The 22,816-nt window shown below is 37.6% G+C and overlaps 1 protein-coding gene across 1 annotated transcript in view; it reads right to left on the bottom strand.

Annotated features, from left to right (window-relative positions):
- Positions 1 to 22,816, bottom strand: part of dmd (dystrophin) — a 486,115-nt gene that overhangs the window by 220,216 nt on the left and 243,083 nt on the right. The window contains 5 exon segments of the mRNA XM_041781573.1: positions 2,914 to 3,037; positions 3,556 to 3,728; positions 11,043 to 11,222; positions 11,393 to 11,500; positions 16,845 to 16,946. Coding sequence (XP_041637507.1) covers positions 2,914 to 3,037; positions 3,556 to 3,728; positions 11,043 to 11,222; positions 11,393 to 11,500; positions 16,845 to 16,946 — 687 coding nt within the window.

Below are 22,816 nucleotides of genomic sequence, written 5' to 3'. Positions count from 1 at the left end.
ATAGAGCAGAGCTGCAGGGGGCCCTCGCTCTCCTACCTGCTCTGCAGGCTACTTTTTATCTTGTGTTTCTCTCTTACACAAACTTAACATTGCTTACAAACTAAAGCCTTTTCACACATGCTCTCCTAAAACAATCTAGAAAATTTCAGGGCAGGCTGCAGCTTACATCTCCCTGAGTTTCCTGTTTATACCAGCACCTCACAGCAGAGGGCTTTCCTCACCGGACTACGCCAGATTAACCATTTGGGCACATGGGCAATTGTAGAGAGCCCCAGGGCAGTAGGTGCATGACCAAAAAATTAGGTTAGATCTCGCCTTATTTTAGCCAAATTACATTTACATTTTGAAATTTGTATTTCTATTTTAATCACAGTTAAGTGTACTTTTACTTGACTGCAGCACTCATGTACTTTTTCCACCTCTGTTGACTACTTCAGCACATAACGAGCACATTATAGGTTATAATGTTTTATGTTTATAATGTTTCTTTTATATTTTAAATCATTTCTCCTTAAAGACAAAAAATGTCCACTTTGCTTGAACTGCAGTAAAAACAATATATATTAGTATTTTTTTTCCACTTTAATCAAGTCAGTCTTTAACAACTACTTCAGCCTGAACTATACAGTGGTTAACAAATTTATTAGACCGCCCTAACCCTGACCAAAGTAAGGTTTATGCCACAGCTGCCCTAAATTAACAGCAGTGGTAATTACCAAAATCATTTTTTATGTTTCTGCAATGGTTAATACACCAATATGTAGAAGCTCTTTAACCCAAACGATATTTTTAATGCTAAAATATAATTATTATTGTTATCCAGGAATTTTCAAATTTACTGATTTACAAAAAAACCCAGAAAAAATAGTAAAGCACGTTATTATTTCTTGATTAATATCTCAAATTATAGTTATTTACTTGCATTCCTGAACAGAAAAATGAGTTTTAGTGGTTGAATGTTATGCTTGATTAATTTCTGACTTCTCAGAGAAGCCCAGTGAGCCAGCTCAAATTTGTGTGAATTTGAAATTCCTCATTCCTGTTCAAAATGGTAAAACATGGAGAGCTGACTGAAAATGAAAGAGTCCGCATAAAAGCACTTCATGGTGCTGGATGGTCTTTGAGACAAAAATGACAGGTGGTCTAATAAATTTGTTAAGCCCTGTACCTATCAAATATTAATTATAGTTTTAGGATTTTAACCCTTCAGAGGCCAGTATGTTTTGCATAAGCCAATATTTTCTTATTGAGAAAAAACCCCCCAATATTTTCCATAAAATAAATATCAAGAAGTATTTGGTTATTATTATTATTATCAGGACCTGAGATGGGTCAATGATGGGTCATATTTTTTATTTATTGATTGCAGTGTCAGATTTAAAAAAAAAAAAAAAAAAAAAAAGAAAAAAATATACTAGTGGCCTAGGACTAAAATGTTAGCATCCTAAAATCAGCTGTACTTATAATTTCACTAGTATGGAAGAGGATTAGGGCCACTGAATTTTTTTTGAGATGCACCATTTTCTTTCTAATTTTGAGATTAAAGTCGGAATTCTACAATATAAAACAGAATTCTAAGAAATAAATCAGAATTCTAATAAATAATTGAGAATTCTGAGATTAATGTCAGAATTGTGAGGTAGACGTTTTTTTAATTTGAATTTCAAAATTCTGACTTTATTCTCAGAACTCTGACTTTAATCTCATGAGTGAAAAAAATGCGTTTGCACAGTTTTTTTTTCAGTGGCCCTAATCCTCTTAAGGCACTCTTGCAGAAAACATTAAAAATTGAGAAATTTTGCAGCATTGTTTAAATGGGAAAAAACAGCCACCTGTTGTGCATATACAAAAAAATCTAAATTAAAAGTTAGTAGTTGAAAATAAAATCTCCACATCAAGGAATGCATTAGTTTATGTCAAGATAAATGTGAACTCAAAAATGGCATTTTTCAATGGTTTCAAATGGGACATTTTTTGTCCTTAAGGACAAATAAGTTGGTTTTTGTATAACTTAGTCATTTTAGGCTAATTCGAGGAACTGAGATGACAATTCTAAACATTTTTTAAAATAAATATCCTCTACCAAATTTGAGCTACATTCATTCAACACAGCCAAAATGGCTTGAAGATTACAAAAAAAAACTGAAAGGCACACAATGTCCCTAGGATCTCTTTAGGGTTAATTGAGTCCTACAGGTTTCTGTGGCATTGCAGACTACAATCAATATTTGTTATACCTACTTTATTGACCTGCACATCCTTTTACCTCTGATTCACTGCTTTTCTGCTCATGCTCTGTATCATACTTGAATCTTCTCTCTGCAGCCTTGGGCTGGAAATCAGACGTAGTCTCGATGGCAAGAGAGAAAACTACTTCTTGACTCCATGTGTTTAAACTGATAGAAAGTATGGGTGTGTTTCTCTAGCCTGTCTCAGAGAAAAGTGATAGAAGAGTAGACAGAGAGGAGAAGTGTATTTAAGCTATGAGCAAATACCCGCTTGTTTGTAGCAACAGGTTGTTGCCGTCTGTGATTATTAGCTGCAGAAAGCAGAGGCTGGTGCAGCCGTGAGCCTCATTGATTCCCTGTTTTCTGTCTTTATCTGGTTTGATTTCTCCCTCAGAGGACACATTCAGTCAGTTGACATGCATTGGTAGCTGCTGTATTAAAGTTTGAAAACTCCATTATGGACACTTTGCTGCAGCTCATCCCTCCATGGAGCCACATCAACGCGTCCCGTCTGCATAATCACAGCTCACGACTCCCTCACAGGAAAGATTGCTATATGGAAGGTAAAATTCATTTCCAGGCCGACTGTGTGCGGGAGCCTTGTTATTTCAGCATCACAGGTCTCAGCAGATTAAACTCGGCAGGGGGGGGCTTACACAAACACTCTCATGTGTGATGCTTTTACCTGCACTTTGTCATGCAGCTCCTGGATGCTGCCGTCCTTTCGTGACACAGAGAACTCAGGGCTCTGAAGGATGGCCTCGCCGCGGGTCATGTAGCTGTGGACCTCTGTGAAGTCCACATCAAACCTATGGGCACAAACAGAAAATTCCATTGAGGGGTTTTACTCAATTTAGTGACATTTTTCTCTTATTATTCCTGCAGTTTTTTCCACAAAACACATTTTAAACACCATGCTATTTATTGCCCTCTTTTACGTCAAAGGATCTTATTTTTGAAGTCATACTTTAGGGCTTAGCAGTTAAATTCCAGGTCCTCTGTAGGCTTTAGTCCTTGAAGAACCATCCCAGGTTCATCTCCCACCAAAGCTCTAGTTCCTCTAACACCGCTCTATAACAGATCTACTTCTAAGGATGCTTGCGTCACTGCTGCTACAGAAACTTCTACTTCTATCCTTTCAGGCCTCCTCTATTATCACCTTCACAGACTCATTATCACAATCTGTTTCATCACCTACCTGCTGAGATAAGACAGCACAAACGGGTGCATGAAACTGAATAATCCACACATGTTAGACAAAAATCGCTTTTGATGTTTTGGTTCTAATTAGAACTTCAAGTTAACTTTTAAACACACACATACATACCTTTTCCTGAGTTCAGAGTCCACCACGACTTGTCTCTTCTTCTGTGGTGGCGGTGACTCTCGGGTCTGGCGCAGTGCCGCCACCTTCTCCCTCGTCACCTTGGTCGTCGTCGTCGTCGTGGTGACTGTGTGGGTCAGCTCGGACTGCTGGGCCAGGCTGACAGCTGACGAGAGCTGCACGCACACACACACACACACACAAAAACGCAGATAAATTTAAACAAGCTGGTGAAGCAGCAGTTTACAAGGATCTGTCAAAATCATACAGATCCCAAATCACCACTTAACACACTCTCACATCTGTCTGAGAGGACACAAACCCCCCCTCTCTCACAAAACCGAAATGCAGCAGTGTCCTTGAGAGGCGACGAGTCAAAGATCATTTGAATCAATCATACGACAAAATATACCGGGGCATGAGTGGGATGTATGCGCGAGTGTTTACTCGCACAGCTGTGAGATGGTTAAGCAGCAGTTTGGGATTTCTTGACACATTTGCAGACGGGTGAATGATTGAGAAGAATCAAAGAGAAAAACACCATTTTTATTTAACTGGAATTATTCCCAAGGCCTGGAAAGCTGATTAAATGTTGCCACCACTAAAAAAGGTGGGACCTAAGTGATGTCGATAATTACAGACCAGTCTCCAAACTCACCTTAGTGGCAAAACAAGAAACTATGCAATTTCCTATTAGCAAACAGCATTCTTACCCCTAACCAATCAGGATTTAGACCTGGTCACGGCACAATTCCTGCAGCAAGCCTTGTTTTAAATGATATCTGAGAGGTAAAAAATGTGTAGCCTTGGCCTGTAAATGGTTTACCAACTAGTTGACTCACAGAACTCAGTTAGTTATCATTGATAATGTAAACTCACCCATAAGGTAACTGATAAAGGGGTACCCCAGGGCTCTATCTCCGGGCCACTTCTATTTTTATTGTATTTTAATGACATTAAAATTGTGAACTTCATCTCTAAGCTGACAATATGATTACATATGTTTATGCATCTTTGTAAAGTCGCAAAGCTCTCTCTCAACTGCAACATAATTTCACTTCATTGTAACAAAGGGGGAAGTGAAAACCAGTCAATTTATTTTCTGACAGATCCATTTCCTGGATGAAACCAGACTCAAAAATTGGGAGAGACTTGTTATTTTGTTTTCTTCGTCTTTGACAGAAAATGGAAAAAACAGCAAAAAAACCCCCCAAACAAACAAACAAACAAAAAAACCCATGTAATTTTCTGTTTTTGTTTTTGGGTTTTCTTTGTTTTGGTTTTGTTTTTACTGAAAATGGAAAAAATGGAAAAATAACTCATTGTCTTGTTTTTTTTTTACATTTTTTACATTTGACACAAAAGGGAAAAAATAGAAAAAAAAAGCTGATTTTTTTTGGACAGAAAATGGAAAAAGTGGAAAAACAAGCCATTTCTTGTTTTTTTCATTTTGGTCAAAAAAAAGGAAAAAGTTCAAACGAGCTGTTTTCTCATTTGTTCCCATTTTGGTCCCAAAAATGGAAAAAAAGGGTCCAATTTTGTTTGATTTTTTTTAAATTCCCTTGTTTTGGTTTCTATATTTAATAGAATACATGATGAAGAAGAAATCATGTGACCCACTTGGAAAGGTGAGCTTTTCAAAACAAAAGCCTTCATGTCAAAAGTTAAGCTATCCAATCCAACATTTACCTCTTAGATTGTTTGTTTTTTGCTCTGATTATCCATTCTTTATTTACTTGCTTACTTACTTATTTTTTGTGTACACATGCTAATAAATAAACCTTTCAACCAAACAATACAATCATGAATTGAAAATCTGACTGCTGACATGTACATGGATAAATACCTCAAACAGTCCATGGTTATTAATTCATATAAGTTCATTTTCTTCCTAAAATAAACATAGTCTACTAAATCACCAGTTGTTTTATGATTGACTTTTTTTATTGTATTGTATAGAGAAAATAGGAGGGCTCTTTATTTTGAAATGCTCACCTTTCCATATGGGTCACATGATTTCCTTTTCCTAAAGTATTTCATTAAAATGAGCAACCAAAATAACGGAGTTTAAAATAATAATAAAATATATATATATATATATATTTTTGAATTGTATTTATCTATTTATTTTCTATTTTTTCATGTTTGTGACCAAAATGAAAAACAAGAAAATGGCTAGTTTTTTCAGGTCTTTTTCCATTTGGTCCACCTCTGGAAAAGAGACCTCGTCTAAGTGCGCTCTCCCTGCTAAAATAAAGGATCAATAAAACAAAATAAAAATAAATCTGCAGTTTTTACATGCCAACTCATGCTGATTCTGATTTTGAGCATTATTCATCCTCTTCTTCTAATTAAAGCGTGTGTTCAGGTGTGTTTGTGTGTTTATGATAATCGAGCAGCTACTGGGATGGCCTTGCTGCCATGGAAACGTGTGTTCTGCTGAAGTTGTGGAGGTTGTGTGTGCCTGGGGAGGTCAATCTGCTAATTATCTGACTGATTATAATGGACAAGGAAGTGAGAGGCACAGAGAGAGAAGAGAGATATACATGGGTGCTGAAAACTCTGAAAAGTATACAAGTGTACAACATCGTGTCATGTAATGCCGCAGTGAAGTCAGTGTCATGTTAGAGAGAAAAGAGCATCAGGTCGGTAATGGAGCAAACTCTGATGCAACCTTGGATGTGAATCACCTGCCTTGATGTTGTAATCTATCTGCAGGGTTTTGCCTTGAGATCTAGTGAGTACAAACAGTGGGGTTGTAACAAAGAGAGACTTTCTTTTGTAAAAAAGGGTCAAAACTGAGAACATGGATGCTTTTACCATCACTAATAAAGGCCATAAAAGGTGGAAAATGTAAACTAGGACTATTAGTAGGCATCATAATTTAGAATCTCCTGCCACTAAAGCTTCATCCGGTGCAATCTGACAGCTAAAATGACTGCTCCGTACCTTTAGATGGCCTTTTATGCTTTCAGGTTTTTTAACATTTAAAAATAGAGGTAATTGTGTGACGGAAGTTTCTAAAAAACACATTATGTTGTGCATGGTTCTACAATAGAGTTGTGACAGGAGGACAAAGAAGTGTGGTTTTCACCCAATATTGACCCGTTTGGCAAACATCGACCCTTGAAAAACTGAGTTAACAGATGTCAGAAGCAGGTGATGGATCAATTTATTGCTGGAATTTCACGCCTAATAGCTGATTTAGCGAAGAGATTTAATATTGGACAAACTCTGACGTACGTTGTCACTGAAGATGAGAAAAAATACCAGCATTATGCGAGAGTTAAAAACATCAGCATCAGCATCAAGAATTTAACAGTTGGTGAATCTCTGCTAAACAGTAAACCAATGTTTTGGTTTCATGGATGAACTTCACATAATAAGGGAGAAAAGCTGTTAAAAGTGGCCTTTGCAAGCTACTCTCAAAGCATTCTGCCATTCCTTGCAGTTTGAACCAGCAAGGTTACTTTTATCCGCTTTTCTCCCTCATTTTGTGATGAAGCATAAAAATTCAGTTTACTGTTTAGTAGAGCATCGAATCAGCATCAAGCCTGGCTTATTAACAGCTGAATTTCTGCCAAACCATAATCTAATGTTTAGGTTTCATGGATTCACTTCAATATCAAGGAGAAAAGCTGTTAAAAGTGGGCTTTCTGGTTCACCCTGCAAGCTACTCTCAAAGTACTGCTTGCAATTCAAAACAGGAAGGCCACTTTTAACAGCTTTTCTCCCATGTATGGGAAGTCCATCCATAAAACCAAAACATTGGTGTACTACTAAGTCGGGATGTAATGAAAACTAAACTAGATATTTTTTTCAAAATTGTTCAACCCTATTTTAATCGACTGTGTTGGTAATAGAATAATGTATTACTTGTGTTTATTGAAAACTACAGAAGATGAACAACTTGAAAAATAATTGCATACTAAATCACAACTGCAATGCTGGGGGAAAAATATCGCAAAAGACTTTTTTCCCAAAATCCTTCAGCCCTAGTCTCTACTCGACCTGCAAATGCCTAGTGGTCCCATAACATGATGGGTATTTGGAGGGTGGATCTCCGTGTTGCTGGAATGAGCTTGGGTTTGAACTGGCGGAGAGTAATGTGAATGCACTAACCCTAACCCTATGAATGTGGTACAGCAACAGAAAGGCAGCTTTCAGTAACAGTTCACACTTCATTATGTGGACGTTTTCGAGGAAACATCCAGCGTTATAATGACCTTTGTGTCCATCCTGCTTCATCATAAAAACCACCGTAACAAGACTGAAAACTGTCAGAATTTGATTTAACATAAGAACTCAACTATAATATATACATACATATGTCTCATTGGAGTATTTATTTTCAATATAGACATTTAAGTGCAAAATTATGGCGTATTGTACCTTAAATGAACGTTTTAATGAATTTGAAGAATCTGGCAACCTCCTCTTATAATATACCGGTATTAGGAGTCAAACGTTAAGTAATAGGTGGTTCTATTCCAAATAGAAAAGGAAAAAATCCTGCAGAAGCAGAGCGCTCACTGCTGCGTTGCATTTGGGTCAATAGTCTTTATCTTGGCAGCTTGCAAAAAGACAAACAAAAAAAAGGATGGTTAATCAGTGTAAATAAAGAGTAGACGAGCTCTGGTAAAAGCCCTGAGTACGTACTTAAGCGTATTGATCAAAAGACGTCATATTTTATTCACTGAATGTGTTTCTGTAACCAAACAATGCCTAACCCTAACCCTTTTCCATTTCCTCAAAGCGTAAAAGCTTCTGAGCAATACTTCAATGTTTATTTTCCAATTTGCAGAACTTCCAATGGGTTTTGCTTTCCAGGGGTATTCGCTTTGAAATTGGTGATTTGTTTAAAACTTTTTGGAATTTTACATGAAATTCCTAGGGAAATTTTCATTGAAATATTAAGGCTTTATGTTAAAGTTTCACTGAAACATTTGGCTTTTAATTAGCACTAATTATACAACCGTTGTCTTTCATAGATTTTTATTTATATGTCTCAGAATATTTCATTTAAATTCTTATTAAACTCCTTGCTTTGCTGTAATTTCCCGATGTTTTACTTCTGTAAAAACTATTGTTTACATTTTTTTGTATTAATTACTTTTGTTAGTTATTGCTTGTTTTAACCTTTTGTGATTTTATCCATTGTATCTGTATTATCTCCTGTCAGTCTGTCTTTGTGAAGCACTTTGGGCTGCATGTTTTATGTTTTAAAAGTGCTATACAAATAAAGTTGAGCTGAATATTGAAGAAATTTTGGGGCAATTATAAAATACCCCACATATAATATAAATATATAATTATAAAAATAACTTTAGGAAATTGTGTTGACTTTAGAAAGGAGAATTTCAAATAAACTCAGAACTTTTTAAAGACTTTTTTGTTGGCTTTTTATGCCTTTATTTAAGAAAGAATGACAGTGAATGGAGTTGGAAACAAGGATGACAGAGTGGGGGAGAGAGAGAAGCAGCCACAGCCTGGACTTGAACCATGTGCGCCCTGAAAGGCAGAACTTTTAGTGGAGCTAATGGAACTTTTAGTCCCTCATGCTTGACCTAAACAAGTCCTTGTAGTCCATCATCAAAATGACTCCACCATAGCTGTCTCAATGACTGACACCGGCTGTAGACTCCCAACAAGTGGCCGGCACACAGCCAAAACATCTGCTCTAAAACTGATCTAGTGCTGTATTTTCTGCAGAAACAGGACCTTCAGGAGATTTATGGACACCCTTTTTGGTCGAAACTAATAACTGCTAAAAGATGAGGCTGAGCTTTTAAACTTGTCAGGTCTTACTTGTAAGTTGAAGAAACTAAAAATGCACCCCCAAAAAAAAGCTAAGGAGGTTAAATGATATTTAAAGGAGATTTTTGAGAGTGGACATATTTGTCCTTAATGGCCTGAATTTTTTAGTGACCCAACCCTACTGTATTTAAAACCTAAACGGTGGTATGACTTTTATCTGGGTTTATTTTCATACAAATTCAAAAAAAATATTTTACATGAACTATTTTCAGTTTTTAGAAAAGGCCATTATCATTAAGAAATACAGACTTCAATCTTCCTGTTTCAGTGAAGCCGAAGTTTCCCTGTGAGGCGTCATTACTATTGTAGTTCAGGAAAAGCTCTGCCCTGAATTTGGCCTCTCAGGCGGTATTAAAGGCAAAGTTTGTGCATTTGAACAGTGTTTTTCTTCAGGAAACTATTAAGACTAAATAAATGGGTTATACTTTTAATAAGAAAGCAACTAATTTGCCCAAACATTCAACATTCAGACAGTACCGCCTGAGAACGAACACTGTAGGGCATAAACACTGCTTTTTGAAGCTACAATGAGAATAACTCCTGTAATTTACTCCATGCTTGGTATGAAGCTCTCCACGGGGCTTAAAGAATAAAGGCAACATGACAGTGTAGTATCTTTATCAGCCAAATTCAAAACGAACATAAGCCTTTTTATCTTTATCTTATCGCTTGTCAGTGAGCATGTCAGTTTAAAAGCACTTTTTGAAAACACGGGGAGATAAAAAGGGAGAGGATTTTACCGAGTTGTTACACAAGAAGATGAGAGAACAGCGGGGGAAGAAGTGACAATTTAACAATCCAACATTTGATCATGAAGAGTGATAATTGCACGCTGCTGCTGATTGAAAGCACCTCCTATATCAGGGATTTTACTCAAGACGCTGTCCTCATTCTCGCCATTATTCCTCAATATTCTCACTTTCTGTTCACTATTCAGTGACCTTTATCACCCAGAAAATCCATCTATTTCCTCTATCCCTCAGGCCAAACACTTGCAGCTACAGGGGCTAAGTTTCATCACAGCGGCGCTCTCACAGAGGAAGAAATGTGACCTCAGCGAGTCCGAATACAACAAGGATTCTCTTTCTACAGAAAATCAGAGACGGCCGTGTGAAGAACTGTTGATCACAACAGTCCAGACCAGCATGGAGCACTCTTCATTTCTGTGATGGAGCAGAAGAAGATAAGAAAAACCGTTTCCTATGAAGAAGTTTAATTTTAGATCACTTTAGTCTAAATTTTACCTTTAATCCACACTTCCTGCTGCCATCCTTTAATCAGTTTCCTTTTTTATCGCTGTCCCTGAGTTGAGACTGCCAACCGGTTTTTATTCTCCTCCCTAATCACAAACTGATTAAGACCTGAGACACTGAGTGAATGAAATTAAGTGCAATCACCGAGCTGCCAGGACAGTCCTGCTGCCAAGAATTGGAGATCTGAGGACCAGAACTGACAGACTTTGGATCTGGCCAAGGAAGGCTGAAGGCTAAACAAAGTTGATTTAATGTCAGGATAAAGTTAGAAGGCCTGGGTAAACCTACAAGTCTAATTACACAGTTATTTTGTTGTTTGGTAATACAGTGGACAGAAATGGAGATTCCATCAGGTTAACTCAGAATAGTAACTCACCATGGTTTATTTTCCTTTAAGTTCATATAACACTGTAACTGTACCTGTGAGCTGCTCATCTCCAGACTCTGGATCAGGCGGTCCCAGCGCTGAGCGAAGCTGTCCAGTCTGGCCTCTAGTTTGCTCGCCACATCTTTGTTCTTCACGCTGGACAGTAAGTCCTGACTCATGGAGCACAGCTTGTCCATAGTGGGTCGCTTCAGCTCCAGGTCTGCCTTCACCGTCTAGAAGAAGATTTAAAAACAGGCACATGGCATAAGCAGAAGGTTAAAGCCTTCCACCCACTGGAAATCTGCATAAAGCGTGTTCAAGAGGGGATTAGACTCAAGCAACATGATTTTTTCTTCTCTGTAGAAATAAAAAAAAAGAGAGTGTATGTGTTAAGGAGACTCACAGCGAGACGGCGGAGGCAGGCCACCATCTCAGCCTGGTCCTTCAGGTTGGAGGTCTTGATGGAACGAACCAGCTCCTCCTTCTGAGTCAGCCAGGAGTCAAATAAACACTGAAGGGAGAGGAGAGAAAAAAATGAGAGAAAACAAGTAAAAAAAAGATGCAGCAAGAGGAGCAAGGGTAAAAGATACATGACAGACAGTAAGGATACTGAAACGAGGACGTCATAAAGGAAAGAAAGGAAACAGAGGAAAGGGAGAGACAAGAAAGAAAAGGAAAAGGGGGGAAGGAAGGGTTAAGGAAAGGACATAAAAGGTTGGAAAAGAAAAAGCAGAGAAAGAAGGCTCAAAAAGGAAAGGTAAAAGAAGTAGAGGAAAGGGATGAAAGAGAGGAAATAAAAGGGTTAAGGACAGAAAAAATTAAGGAAAGGTTCAGAAAAGAATGGTTAAGATAAAGGAATGAAAGGAAAGATTAAGGACAAGACAAGTTAAGGAGAGGGAAAAAAGGAAATAAAATGTTTAAGGAAAGGAAAGAAAGGGGTGAAGGAAAGGAACGGAAAGAGTTAAGGAAAGAAGTGAAAAGGAAAGGAAAAGCTGAGAAAGGGAAGGAAAGGAAATAAGAATAAAGGAATATAATGGAAAGTAAAGAAAAGGAAAGGTTTAAGGAAAGGAAAGAAAAGGAAAGGGTTAGGGAAAGGAAAGTTTAAGAAAAGAAAGGAAAGAAAAGGTTTAAGGAAGGAATGGGTTAAGGAAAGGAAAGAAAGGAAAAGAAAATTTTTAAGGAGTGAAAGTTAAGGAAAGGGTTAAGGAAAGGAAAAATTAAGGAAAAGTTAAGGAAAGGAAAAGTTAATGAAACAAAAGGTTTAAGGAAAGGAAAGTTAAGTAAAGGGATAAGGAAAGGAAAGAAATAAAAGGTTAAGGAAAATAAGGGAAACAAAGGGAAATGAAAGGAAAGGGATAAGGAAAGAGGAGGAAAGGAACAGAAAGGTCAAGGAAAGGTAAAGTTAAGGAAATGAAAGATGGGAATGGAAAGGGTTAAGGAAAGGAAAGAAAAGAAAAGAAAGGAAAAGAAAAGAAAGCAAAGGAAATGAAAAGAAAAGATAAGAATAAGAATGAGAGAAAAGAAAGGTTTAAGGACAGACAGGAAAAGTTAAGAAAAGGAAAAAATAAAATGTTCAGGAAAATAATGGAAACAAAGGGAAATGAAAGGAAAGAGGAGGAAAGGAACAGAAAGGTTAAGGAAAGGAAAGGGTTAAGGAAAGGAAAGAAGAAAAAGAAAGGAGCAAGTAAAGGAAAGAAGAAAAGAAAGGAACAGAATGGTTTAGGAAAGGGTTAAGGAGAGGGCTAAAGAAAGGAAAGGACAATAATCAAAATACTGAAACCCTAGGATCATGGGATATAAAGAGTTACACAGGAAGACAACGAGAGGAAATATGATAGATGATGATACATGGAAGTAGAGTGAAAAAAACAAGAAGAGTTTTATAAAAGGGTCACAGAACAAAGAAAGGAGGAGAGGAAAGGCTAGAAGAGAAAAAGAGGGATGACATGAGGAGCAAAGTCAGGAGAAAAGATGAGACAGAAGAATGAGATTGTGCGGGGGGGTGATACAGAAATGTAAATGAGAGAGTGGTGAAATGAGCAGCCTTGAGTATGGAGAAATGCCATCATGCTGAAGGAGGCGCACTCGGAGTCACTGCCTCCTGCTGAGACAGACAGCTCCTGCCTGCAGCTTCCTCCTCAGGTCTTATTGTCTGTGACAGCATCTCCCTCTGCCCGGGATTACAACGTGAACATTTGTGTTATCAGTGAGCGGACAGTTCATTTACATCCAGAGCCTGCGGTGCTTCTTGAACAGGCATTTAGCAAGAGAACAGCTCAAATTGAATCCAATGTATTTCCTGATGTTTTCACGAATTAATCAAATTAAATCTGGTTCTTATGGATGTCTGGAAGCCACTGCAGCCAATGATTCCTCATAATGAAACACTGAAGAGGTTATCTCATAATGAATCTGCACTTATGTATGCAGCTGAGTAATCACAGTTCATCATACGGGATGCTGCTGCGCCTTTTAGTCCTGTGTTTGGGCTGAGTTTGCATCAGTAAAACCTCAAATAAGCACAGTGTGCAGGGAGGGTTTAGACTCCTGCATAGAAACACATGATTATCTCATTTCAGTGATATCACATATATAATATTAAGAAAATGCCTCTATTTCCAAAAATGTAGCTTTAAAAGATATTTCCTTCTGTTACAGCCTTAAAATGTTGTCTATTTAATAAATCTAACAATTAATAAAGTGCGACCAGATGTCACCCAAAGGGCGACGATACAAATCCTATTTATGGTTTTTAATTAAGACTGATCAGTTAATCATGTATAATCCGATGATGTGATTTTGCTTCCTCAGTTATTTAACCAAAGAAAATCAGAAAATGTGGCATATTTAATTTCCTTTATAAAGTCAGCTGGGTATTAAAATATCAGCAACAAAAGCTGCAGAGAAAGCATAAGACTAATACAATGAATTTAATATTAAACTCAGAAAAAAATGATAATTCCAATGAAATTTGTGGCTGATACACTTCACACTAATAATACACCCCCAACAAACTCATGTATATTGGGATTTACTTGTACTTTTGATCAGTTAGGCATATTCTTTTCTTAACCCTTCAAGCCCTAAGTTATTTTTAACCATTTCGTCTCACCTGGATTTACTGCCTTAAAAAGCTTGTAAAATATCAATCCTGTGGTGGACAGTCAAGTTTTAAAAATCTTTTTTTCAGTACAACCTGGGCGTGAAGAATATGTGAGCTACAGTAGTGTCACTTCAATTTTATAAAAGTCATTGGACTATAAAGACAATGTCTCTTGGGATCGAAAAGTAGAGAAATAATCTCAATATAGAAAAGTCTTCAAAAATAATCACATATTTACGATTAAGTCTTTGCGCTTTTTTGTCTTGGCCATTTCTCAAAGCAGTTCCTGTCTGCAGAGACACAGAGGGACACATCACAGGCTCTCTGTCTCTCTTTCTCTCTGTCATTAGCTATTCAGACTGTCTCCTCCAGGATCTAATTGTAATGGCATGCACAGTTTGGCAAAACATACAGAATGACAAAACAGCCTGCCATTGGTTGTCACAGCCTGTCACAATGCATTGTCAGAAAACAATATGGTAACTAATGCTAAAGCTAGTGGCAGAAATGATCAAAACAGATTTAAAATTGCATTAAAGATGATCAAAAGCAGAATTACTAGTGTACAAATGTTTTTATTCTGTCTTTTCTGCCATTTTTGCCATTTCCCACCAATTTTTGTATTGTTGTAACCCATTTTGCCTCTTTTAACCTCTTTTTACCACTGTTTTGCCACTTTTTACCAATTCAGCATTTCTTTTTTTACAATTTCCTTATTTTTCCCTTTAATCTGTCTCAGTTTCTTCTACTATATTTTCTGGCATCCTGACTTTTGTGCAGATCATGGCTTAGCTATGAAATCTTACGCCACTATCCCAGGGGTTCTCAAACTTTTTGGTTCTAGGGACCCCTTACAGGGCAGAAAATTTTCCAAGGACCCTCACATTACCCTCATGCCGATTAATGTTTACTGCCATTTTCATTGCCCTTTCAACTGAAAAAATATTTTATTTCATCCTTAAACTCTGCATGCTTTGTTATCAGATGACGCTTTAGCTTGGCGGGCTTCATGGCTTCATTTGAAAACGCATGAAGACACACCACATTTTGGTCTGCCGTCGCTTTTCTCAATAAAATCAGACTCGAGATAGCTGTCATCATATTTTCAGTTTAGCTGGTTCGGGCCTTGTATCACTTGATGAAGTGGACACGCTTAAATATTTATCCAATGTTGCTTGCTGGACCTGGACACCAAATACAGCCTGAGCAAAGTGACTGATGCGTGATGAGTGATAGATTTATGTGATATCTCACAATCATATCTGAGTTTTTATTGGCCCAAAGCTGACTTACTGTATGTTGGAGCCATTGGTTTAGTATATTTGTTTCATGGCACCTATATGTATTTATTTGCTTTTAAATGACATGGCATTACTTCAGTAATTTATTTGAAATTATTTCACAGACCCCAAAGCTGTGGCTCACGGACCCCAAGGGGTCCCAGGACCCCAGGTTGAGAGCCACTGCACTATCCTATTAGTTTACTTCTGTGTGCCCATCCACACTGTTAATAATACCAATAGATACATGACAGAACGACGAAACAGCCTGCCATTGGTTGTCACAGCCTGTCACAATGCATTGTCAGAAAACAATATGGTTGCTAATGCTACAGATAGTGGAAGAAATGACAAAAACAATTTTAAAAATGCATAAAAAGACGTTCAAAACCAGAATGACCAAACCAAACTAATGTGGGTTTAACTTTAATATGCTCTAAAAAGTCGCCGAAGTTCCGGCTTGCTAGAAAAGGGCATGGATAGCGTCATTAGAATAGCACAGAGGCAAGAGAAAATAAGTGGCTACAATTTCCCTGTGTCTCTTCTTGTTGTATACGACAACATGGGTTTTAGAGTTCATCAAAAAGATGACCATAAAATTCAATAGCAGCAGCAGAAACGGTGCAAGTTTTGCATGTAAAGGTGGGATCAGCAAATGGTGAAATTGCTGGAACACTTTGGGATTGTGGGAAATTTAGTTTTATTGCAAATAAAGCACTTTTTTTTTTTTTTTAAACCAAGTCAATAATGTATACAACTGTCTCTTTTTCATGACCATATCTTTTTGTTTCACACTGAGGGAGCTTGTGGTGACTGAATGATGCTGTGGCTGATGAGGGACAGAAGTAAAGAGGGAATGAGTGTAAGAAGATGCACCTCATGTGAAACTCTAGAGTTTATTTACTCTTTAACAGTAGGGCTATCACTGACCTTAATGCTATCAGGTATTTCAGTCATGGCTTTTTTAGTTGTAATTGTACCTTCAAGCAATTTAATGACCATCTGTTAAGTCCTTGAAACATTTGAGTGGACAAAAGTGGTGAACTGGGGCTAACATAGATGTACAGTATTTACCAGTACTCATGATTCTAATCTTTGCACATTTGCCACTATATTTACTAAAATATTCTATTCTTAAATGCTCAACATGTGCATCTTCTCCTACATTTACATTTGACAGAACAGCCAATCAAAATCAAAAATGAAAAGACACCAAAACATGCTTTTCCTTCAAAAGTTTTGGGAACAAAAGCTGCAGATCTTGGAAGTTAAGATGACTTTTTGTAATCATCTTTTTTGTGAACTTGAGGTTTGTTAAAGCTTAAAAATTCTGCTTCCTTGTGTGGCAGAAGACATAATTCTGGTATTTTAACCTCATTATGCACACAGCAAACCCCAGTGTGATCCTTCTGCTACAAACTCACACACACACACTGACAGAAGCACATCCAAACCCACACTGGTGCTCTTACCTGTTCATTAGTAAAGTGCTGCCATTTCAGTAAAATCTCCTGAAGCAGGATCCAGCGCTCCTCTGTCCATCTACAAATGGCTGCCCAGCGGTCACCGAGCACCTGAAACACACACAAACACAGAAATCACTGATTCATGTCCAGATAATCAGGGAGTCACTGAAACATTTTCATCACATCTCCTCAAACGCTGATGGTTTCTCATCCTCAAATGCCAGGTTGATTTTTTTAGCTGCCAAAAATGCAGTTGGATTCCCCGTCCTCTCTCTCCCAGAGGGACGGGGCTGATCATGATGGTGGACGGGCATGAAATCCAGTGATGACTGGAACAAAAATATCTCTATATCCAATCCAAGTCAATGAAATCCTCTGACTGGACATCCAAAATGAGGAACAATAAGCTGGAGCAAATAAAAAAGGGAAATGATGGCTCAGAATAACACCTGATGTCATTGTTTTTCCTTTTTTCTGTTTTTTTTTTCCTACATAAGAGTCAGTGATTCTAAAGCTTGTTGGAAGCCAGTGCAGAGAAAACACAGCTGGCGTTATACGTGACCTTTTGGAGGACTTAGTTAATAATCTGACTGCAGTGTTTTGCACTAACTGTATGCCATTCAGAGGCGTTTTGCTCAAACAGGTGAAAAGTGATTTACAGAAGTCCAAACAAGTGAATGCATGAATAAGCTGCATAGCGAAACAGTGGGTCCAATTTAAACCAAGGCTTCTCAGCTGGTAAAAGAGAGAGTGGGCGAGACAGTTAACACGCTGGTCGAGGAACAAAATGTGGCAAAACAAAAGGCCTATAGAAACAATCAGCCAAATCTGTTCATAAACTCCTTGCTAAGAACAAAATAAACAACAGTTATCCAAAATATATTTCACATGCTAATTTCTGCATGGTGTTTTCATGTTTTCTCCTTGTTTACTTTTATTATTTTTAATGAGTAGTATTGGGCTGTAAACTGGTATTGGTACCATCACTGTTTAAATTTCAGCCACAGAGAGGATTTTTTTCTCACTATCATCACTGATGGCCATTTTTCCATGTTTAACTGTTTTATTTCATCACTTTTTAACCCATCTTTTCTAAATTATTCAGCCATTTTTGTTTCCTGTTTTCCTAAATTTATCCTGTATTTTCCTTTTCTTGCTCATCTGTGCCTGTTTAATCAATTTTTGCCCCTTTTTAACTGCTTTTCACCATTTTCTACCAATTTTTTTGCATTTTTTTAAAACACTTTTTGGTATGTTTGAACATTAATACATTATCTGGTCTTTTTCACAACTTTTTGCAGTTTTTAATTTTCCTTTTTGCCTGTTCAACACATTTTTTCAACGTCAAACTCCGTTTTACTACTTTACAATGTCTTAAGTCCTTTTTTCGACCTTATTCGGCCATTTTTATTTCCTGTTTTTCTACTTTGATTCCATATTTTCCTTTTTTGCCTGTGTAATAGATTTTTGCCACTTTTTAAATGCTTTTCACCATTTCTGAAAACATGAGCCTTTTTGTAATCACATGTTTTAACTCCCTTTTAGTACTTTATCTGGCCATTTTTGAAACTTTTTGCTTTTTCAATTTTTTTTTCCTGCCTGTCCAACCTATTTTTGCCCTTTTTAACTGCTTTTCACCATTTTCCACCCATTTTTTCCTCTTTTAACCTCTTTTCACCACTGTTTTGCCACTTTTAACCCATTTGGCATTTCTTTTATACAATAATTTCCTTATTTTTTTTCCTTTGATCTGTCTCAGTTTAACTTTTGTGCACATAACGGCTTAGCTATGAAATTTGATGCTACTGTCCTAATAGTTAATAATACCAGTAAAAGATAAGAAAATGGGTTTCATTCTGAAAAAGGCTATATTGTATTATACAAATAAATAAAATTCACTGTTTGTGCTTTGTTAACAGTGGTTATTATTTAGGTTGAAAATAAAATATGTTATCACAGACAAACTACAAGTGCAGTTATAAATAAACAGAGATTTGCAAAGTTTTTTTTCTAAGATCTTTGGTTTAGAGTTGAGAATGCCATCACAGGCTTGTTTTAGGAGGAGAAGGGGGTTGTAGTGCCCACGATAAGTCCAAAGTAAGAGTCAACAGATGACTCTTTCCACATCCATTGGCCAAGTTTGGGTTTCATATTTTAGTTCTTCTTTTTCGGGAACATTAATAAGCGTATGCACAGAATCCATGAGCCGTTAAACTATTTTTCTCATCTCCATTGCATCGGCATATTGGCAGCTGGCTGTTAGCGGAGCAAAATGGCAAAGACACTCTTCCGTTTCATTTAACTGGCACAGACAAACCCCTCCGAGTGCCCACTGAACAGAGTCATCAGAGAAGCAGAGGGAGGGCGTGGAGGGAGGAGAGCAGAGGAAATGAAAAGACAATGAGATGTAGAGATGTGAGAGACGTGCAAGCGACTCGAGACAGACGTGGAGACGGAGACTCAGCAGGTTAATCTTAAGACGAATGGCCTGTAATTAATCAAGCGACAGTGGAGCAGCGGGGAGAAACCAGGGAAGGCACCTTTTATTTGCATTTTTACATTCCTGCACACGATTCCTCTCTCATCTATTTTCTCTCATCTACTTATCTCTCTTATTTTGTACTTTGCAATAAACTTCACTGCAGGAAACCACGCCAGAAAACCTCAAACACACAATTTCATTTGGTTTCTAATGATGTTAAGTGAGACTATACTTTGCATGCAGAACAACTTGAGCGTGCTCTGCATCTGAATGGCTTAATATGACACGGTGAATCTGAGATACTCGTTGCTGTATTAATATATTCATGCAAATGACTCTTTTCTTTTGGAAGTGACTAAAGTTTGGGAGGAGAGATTCTCATTTAGGGCTAATCTACTTTCAGTACAGAGCAGCTTTACTTTTATCCACAGCTCTTCAAACCTTTTCTCCCCAAGGAAAAGTTTCACTCGCATCCAATTATCCACATTTCTTCATTTCCTGTTTGGGTGCATCGCAGACTCGGTCCAAATCTTCCTCAGTCTGCTCACTCGCACTTCTCCAAAAGACAACAGGATGAACTTTTAAACAAGGAGCCTCTGTGAATCCCTCTCTTCTCCTTATAAAACCAGCAGCTCTTCATCGGTTCACATCATGTACAGCTTAGTGAGAGGATGCCTCAGCAAAACACGCCTGTGGAAAAGATAGCAATCGCTGCACTCTTCATCCATGATCCCAAACCCTGAAGCCTGACACGATTTTTGAGAACATGTCTGAAAAAAGCCTCTGCTGTGAACCCTAATCCAGCATAAATATTCATATAACGTTATTCTGTGAAAGCAGAGGTAGAACTGTGTACACACTCTTCTGAAATACATCTAAAACATAAGAAAATGGCCTGAGTCCAAAACTCTTGGATTATGTAGTAGAATTAGTAAGACTGACAAAGGCCAAAGTGATGAGAGTACCTCTACGACTTCATAGGTAAGCCATGATCTCCATTAACATCCGGGGAGAAGGTGGAAACAATGTTGAAAAGTGGTTAAAGAAGGCAAAATGGGTTAAAAGTGGCAAAAATGGGGCAAAACTGGGCAGAAGTATTGTCAAATAACTGTTAAAAGAGGCAAAAAACAGTTTGAAAAAGACAAAAGGGGTAAAAATGGGTGGCAACAATGTTGAAAAGTGGTTGTAAGTGGCAAAAAGGGGTCAAAGAGGCAAAAATGGGTTTGAGAAAGGCAAAAGGGGGCAAAACTGGGCAGAAACAATGATGGAAAGCAGAAAAAAGGGGCAAAAGTGATTTAAAAAAGAGGCAAAAATGGGTTAAAATTGGCAAAAAGGGGTAAAAATGGGTGGAAACAATGTTGGAAGTCGTAAAAAGTGGAAAAAAATGGGGCAAAACTGGGCAGAAGTAATGTAAAAAAAAAAAAAACATGTCAAAAGCTGTAAAAATGGGTTGAAAGAAGCAAAGAAGGGTTTGAGAAAGACAAAAAGGGGCACAACTGGGCAGAAACAATGTTAGATAGCAGTTAAAAAGGGGAAAAGTGAGTTAAAAAAAGGCAAAATGGGATCTTGAAAGGAAAAAAGGGGCCAGACTGGACAGAAACAAAAGTTCAAAAGTGGTTAAAAGAGACAAGATGGGATTGAAAGACTAAAAGGGGTAAAATGGGCAGAAATAATGTTGAAAAGCAGTAAAAGAGGCAAAAATGGGTTCAGAGTGGAAGAAATATGATAACAAATCACAGACAAAGTGATGAAAAAGTGGAGTTATAAAGTGGCATACACGCATCAATATTTTTCTCTACTTTTTTTCATAAATCTCTTAAACAACTTCAGACTTGACCTAAACAACTAAACAAGAAATATACTTTGGATTTTAACCCCTTATATGCAAGTTTAATTACATGAATGATTAATTACTTACTAATAAATTACTTTAAAAAAAAATTCCATATAATAAATAGTAGATGGATGGTGCTTGGGTGGTGATGAGAGTCTTGGATATATCAACGACTGGCAACAAAACTGATTTGATTGCAGTGGTATATTTTCATGTACCTTCCTGGCCTCATTAACTTCCACTGAAACCATTTTTGTTTTTTTTTCCACTGCCATTATAGTATAAAACCATGCATTCTGTAAAGTCAGCAATGCATTTTGAAGAAAAGTAGTGATATTTGACATTTTTACTGTATTCCAGCAGATTCAACTGTCTTCCCATTGTAAGCTGATGCATTAATTCTTATGCTACCTTATGGAGCCGTGTGACTATCAGGAGGCCCTAAGAGTGTTTTTGTGTGTGTGCGTGTGTGCAGTAACTTTTGAAAACTATGTTAAAAATGCCCAGCCCTGACTGAGAGACAAACTTAATGACTTCTAACATGCAAAAGAAATGAGGAACATGAGTCGAGGGAGCGTAAAAGGCAAAATCATCTCTTTTCATCTGTTTTGTCCCTGTTTGAGGTTTGACTGGAGCTCTTTTAATTACACCATCTAATTACACCTCTCCTTCGGCATCAGCTTAGTTACACCGTACTAAAAGATAAGACTTATCTACTGTTTGTTTTCAGATATTAACACTATTTCAGTGAAAGGATTTAACTTAGAGTGAAAACTTGTGGTGGTAAAGAAGCTCTGGTTTTATAGCTTTAAGCTCCTGTATAGACATAATAATACCAGTATGCTAAACACATGCATCTACACTGTTGATATTCTAAATATGTTGTTGAGATTTCCACGCTTCATGGTGGTACAGACGCTGGTCCACTTATTTATCAGGAGTCCTTGCACAGCTAATCCATTTCAGAGAGAGATACCTTCCAACCAGAGGGTCCCAGACGAGCGCTGTGAGTGCGTGACGCTGCACGGACACGGTTCCTCAATTAAGACCAGTGTATTAGATAGAAGTGGAGATCAGCAGCTCTGGTTTTAATAGATTTCAGCTTTATTCTTTGGGAGTTAACAAGGGGAACTAAGGCCCATACATCAGGGGCCAAGACAAGCGTGGAGAATTAAGCGTACAAACAGGCGGCAGAGTCTGGCTCCTAGCTGGAGTCTGTGTGATGATGACTTATAGAGTAAACAAAATCAGCAGAAAGATGCAGCACACATACACAAGTGTACAGCGCAGGCACATCTCACAAGCAAGGTCTAATTACTGCAAAACACCAAAGACAAAACTATCTCCCATTCAATCTATTTTCCCCTAGAAACAACAACAGCAGCACCAGGAGTGCTGAGCTCACGCCCGCTCAAAGAAACAAGGAGGAAGAGAGGAAGAAAAATATTAAAAACAGGGAAAATTAGGCCACAAGATGTTTGTCTTCCAACTAAATTTCCCAAAAGCTTTGTGTGATGTCTAATTGTGTGCAAAATGAGCATTTTTAACATTTAGTTGTGAGTGAATTGTGGTTGTGTAAGCGCTGTGTTGCATACTTATAGAGAAAAGTGAGGAAGTACAATTAAGTCGAGACAAAAGTCCAAATGGGAAAAGTCGATTTTT

This window comes from Cheilinus undulatus, linkage group 24 (genome assembly GCF_018320785.1).
Source record: "Cheilinus undulatus linkage group 24, ASM1832078v1, whole genome shotgun sequence".
NCBI classification, from domain to species: Eukaryota; Metazoa; Chordata; class Actinopteri; order Labriformes; family Labridae; genus Cheilinus; species Cheilinus undulatus.
The sequence above is the reverse complement of the archived record's forward strand: the minus strand, read 5'-3'. Positions and strand labels throughout refer to the sequence as shown.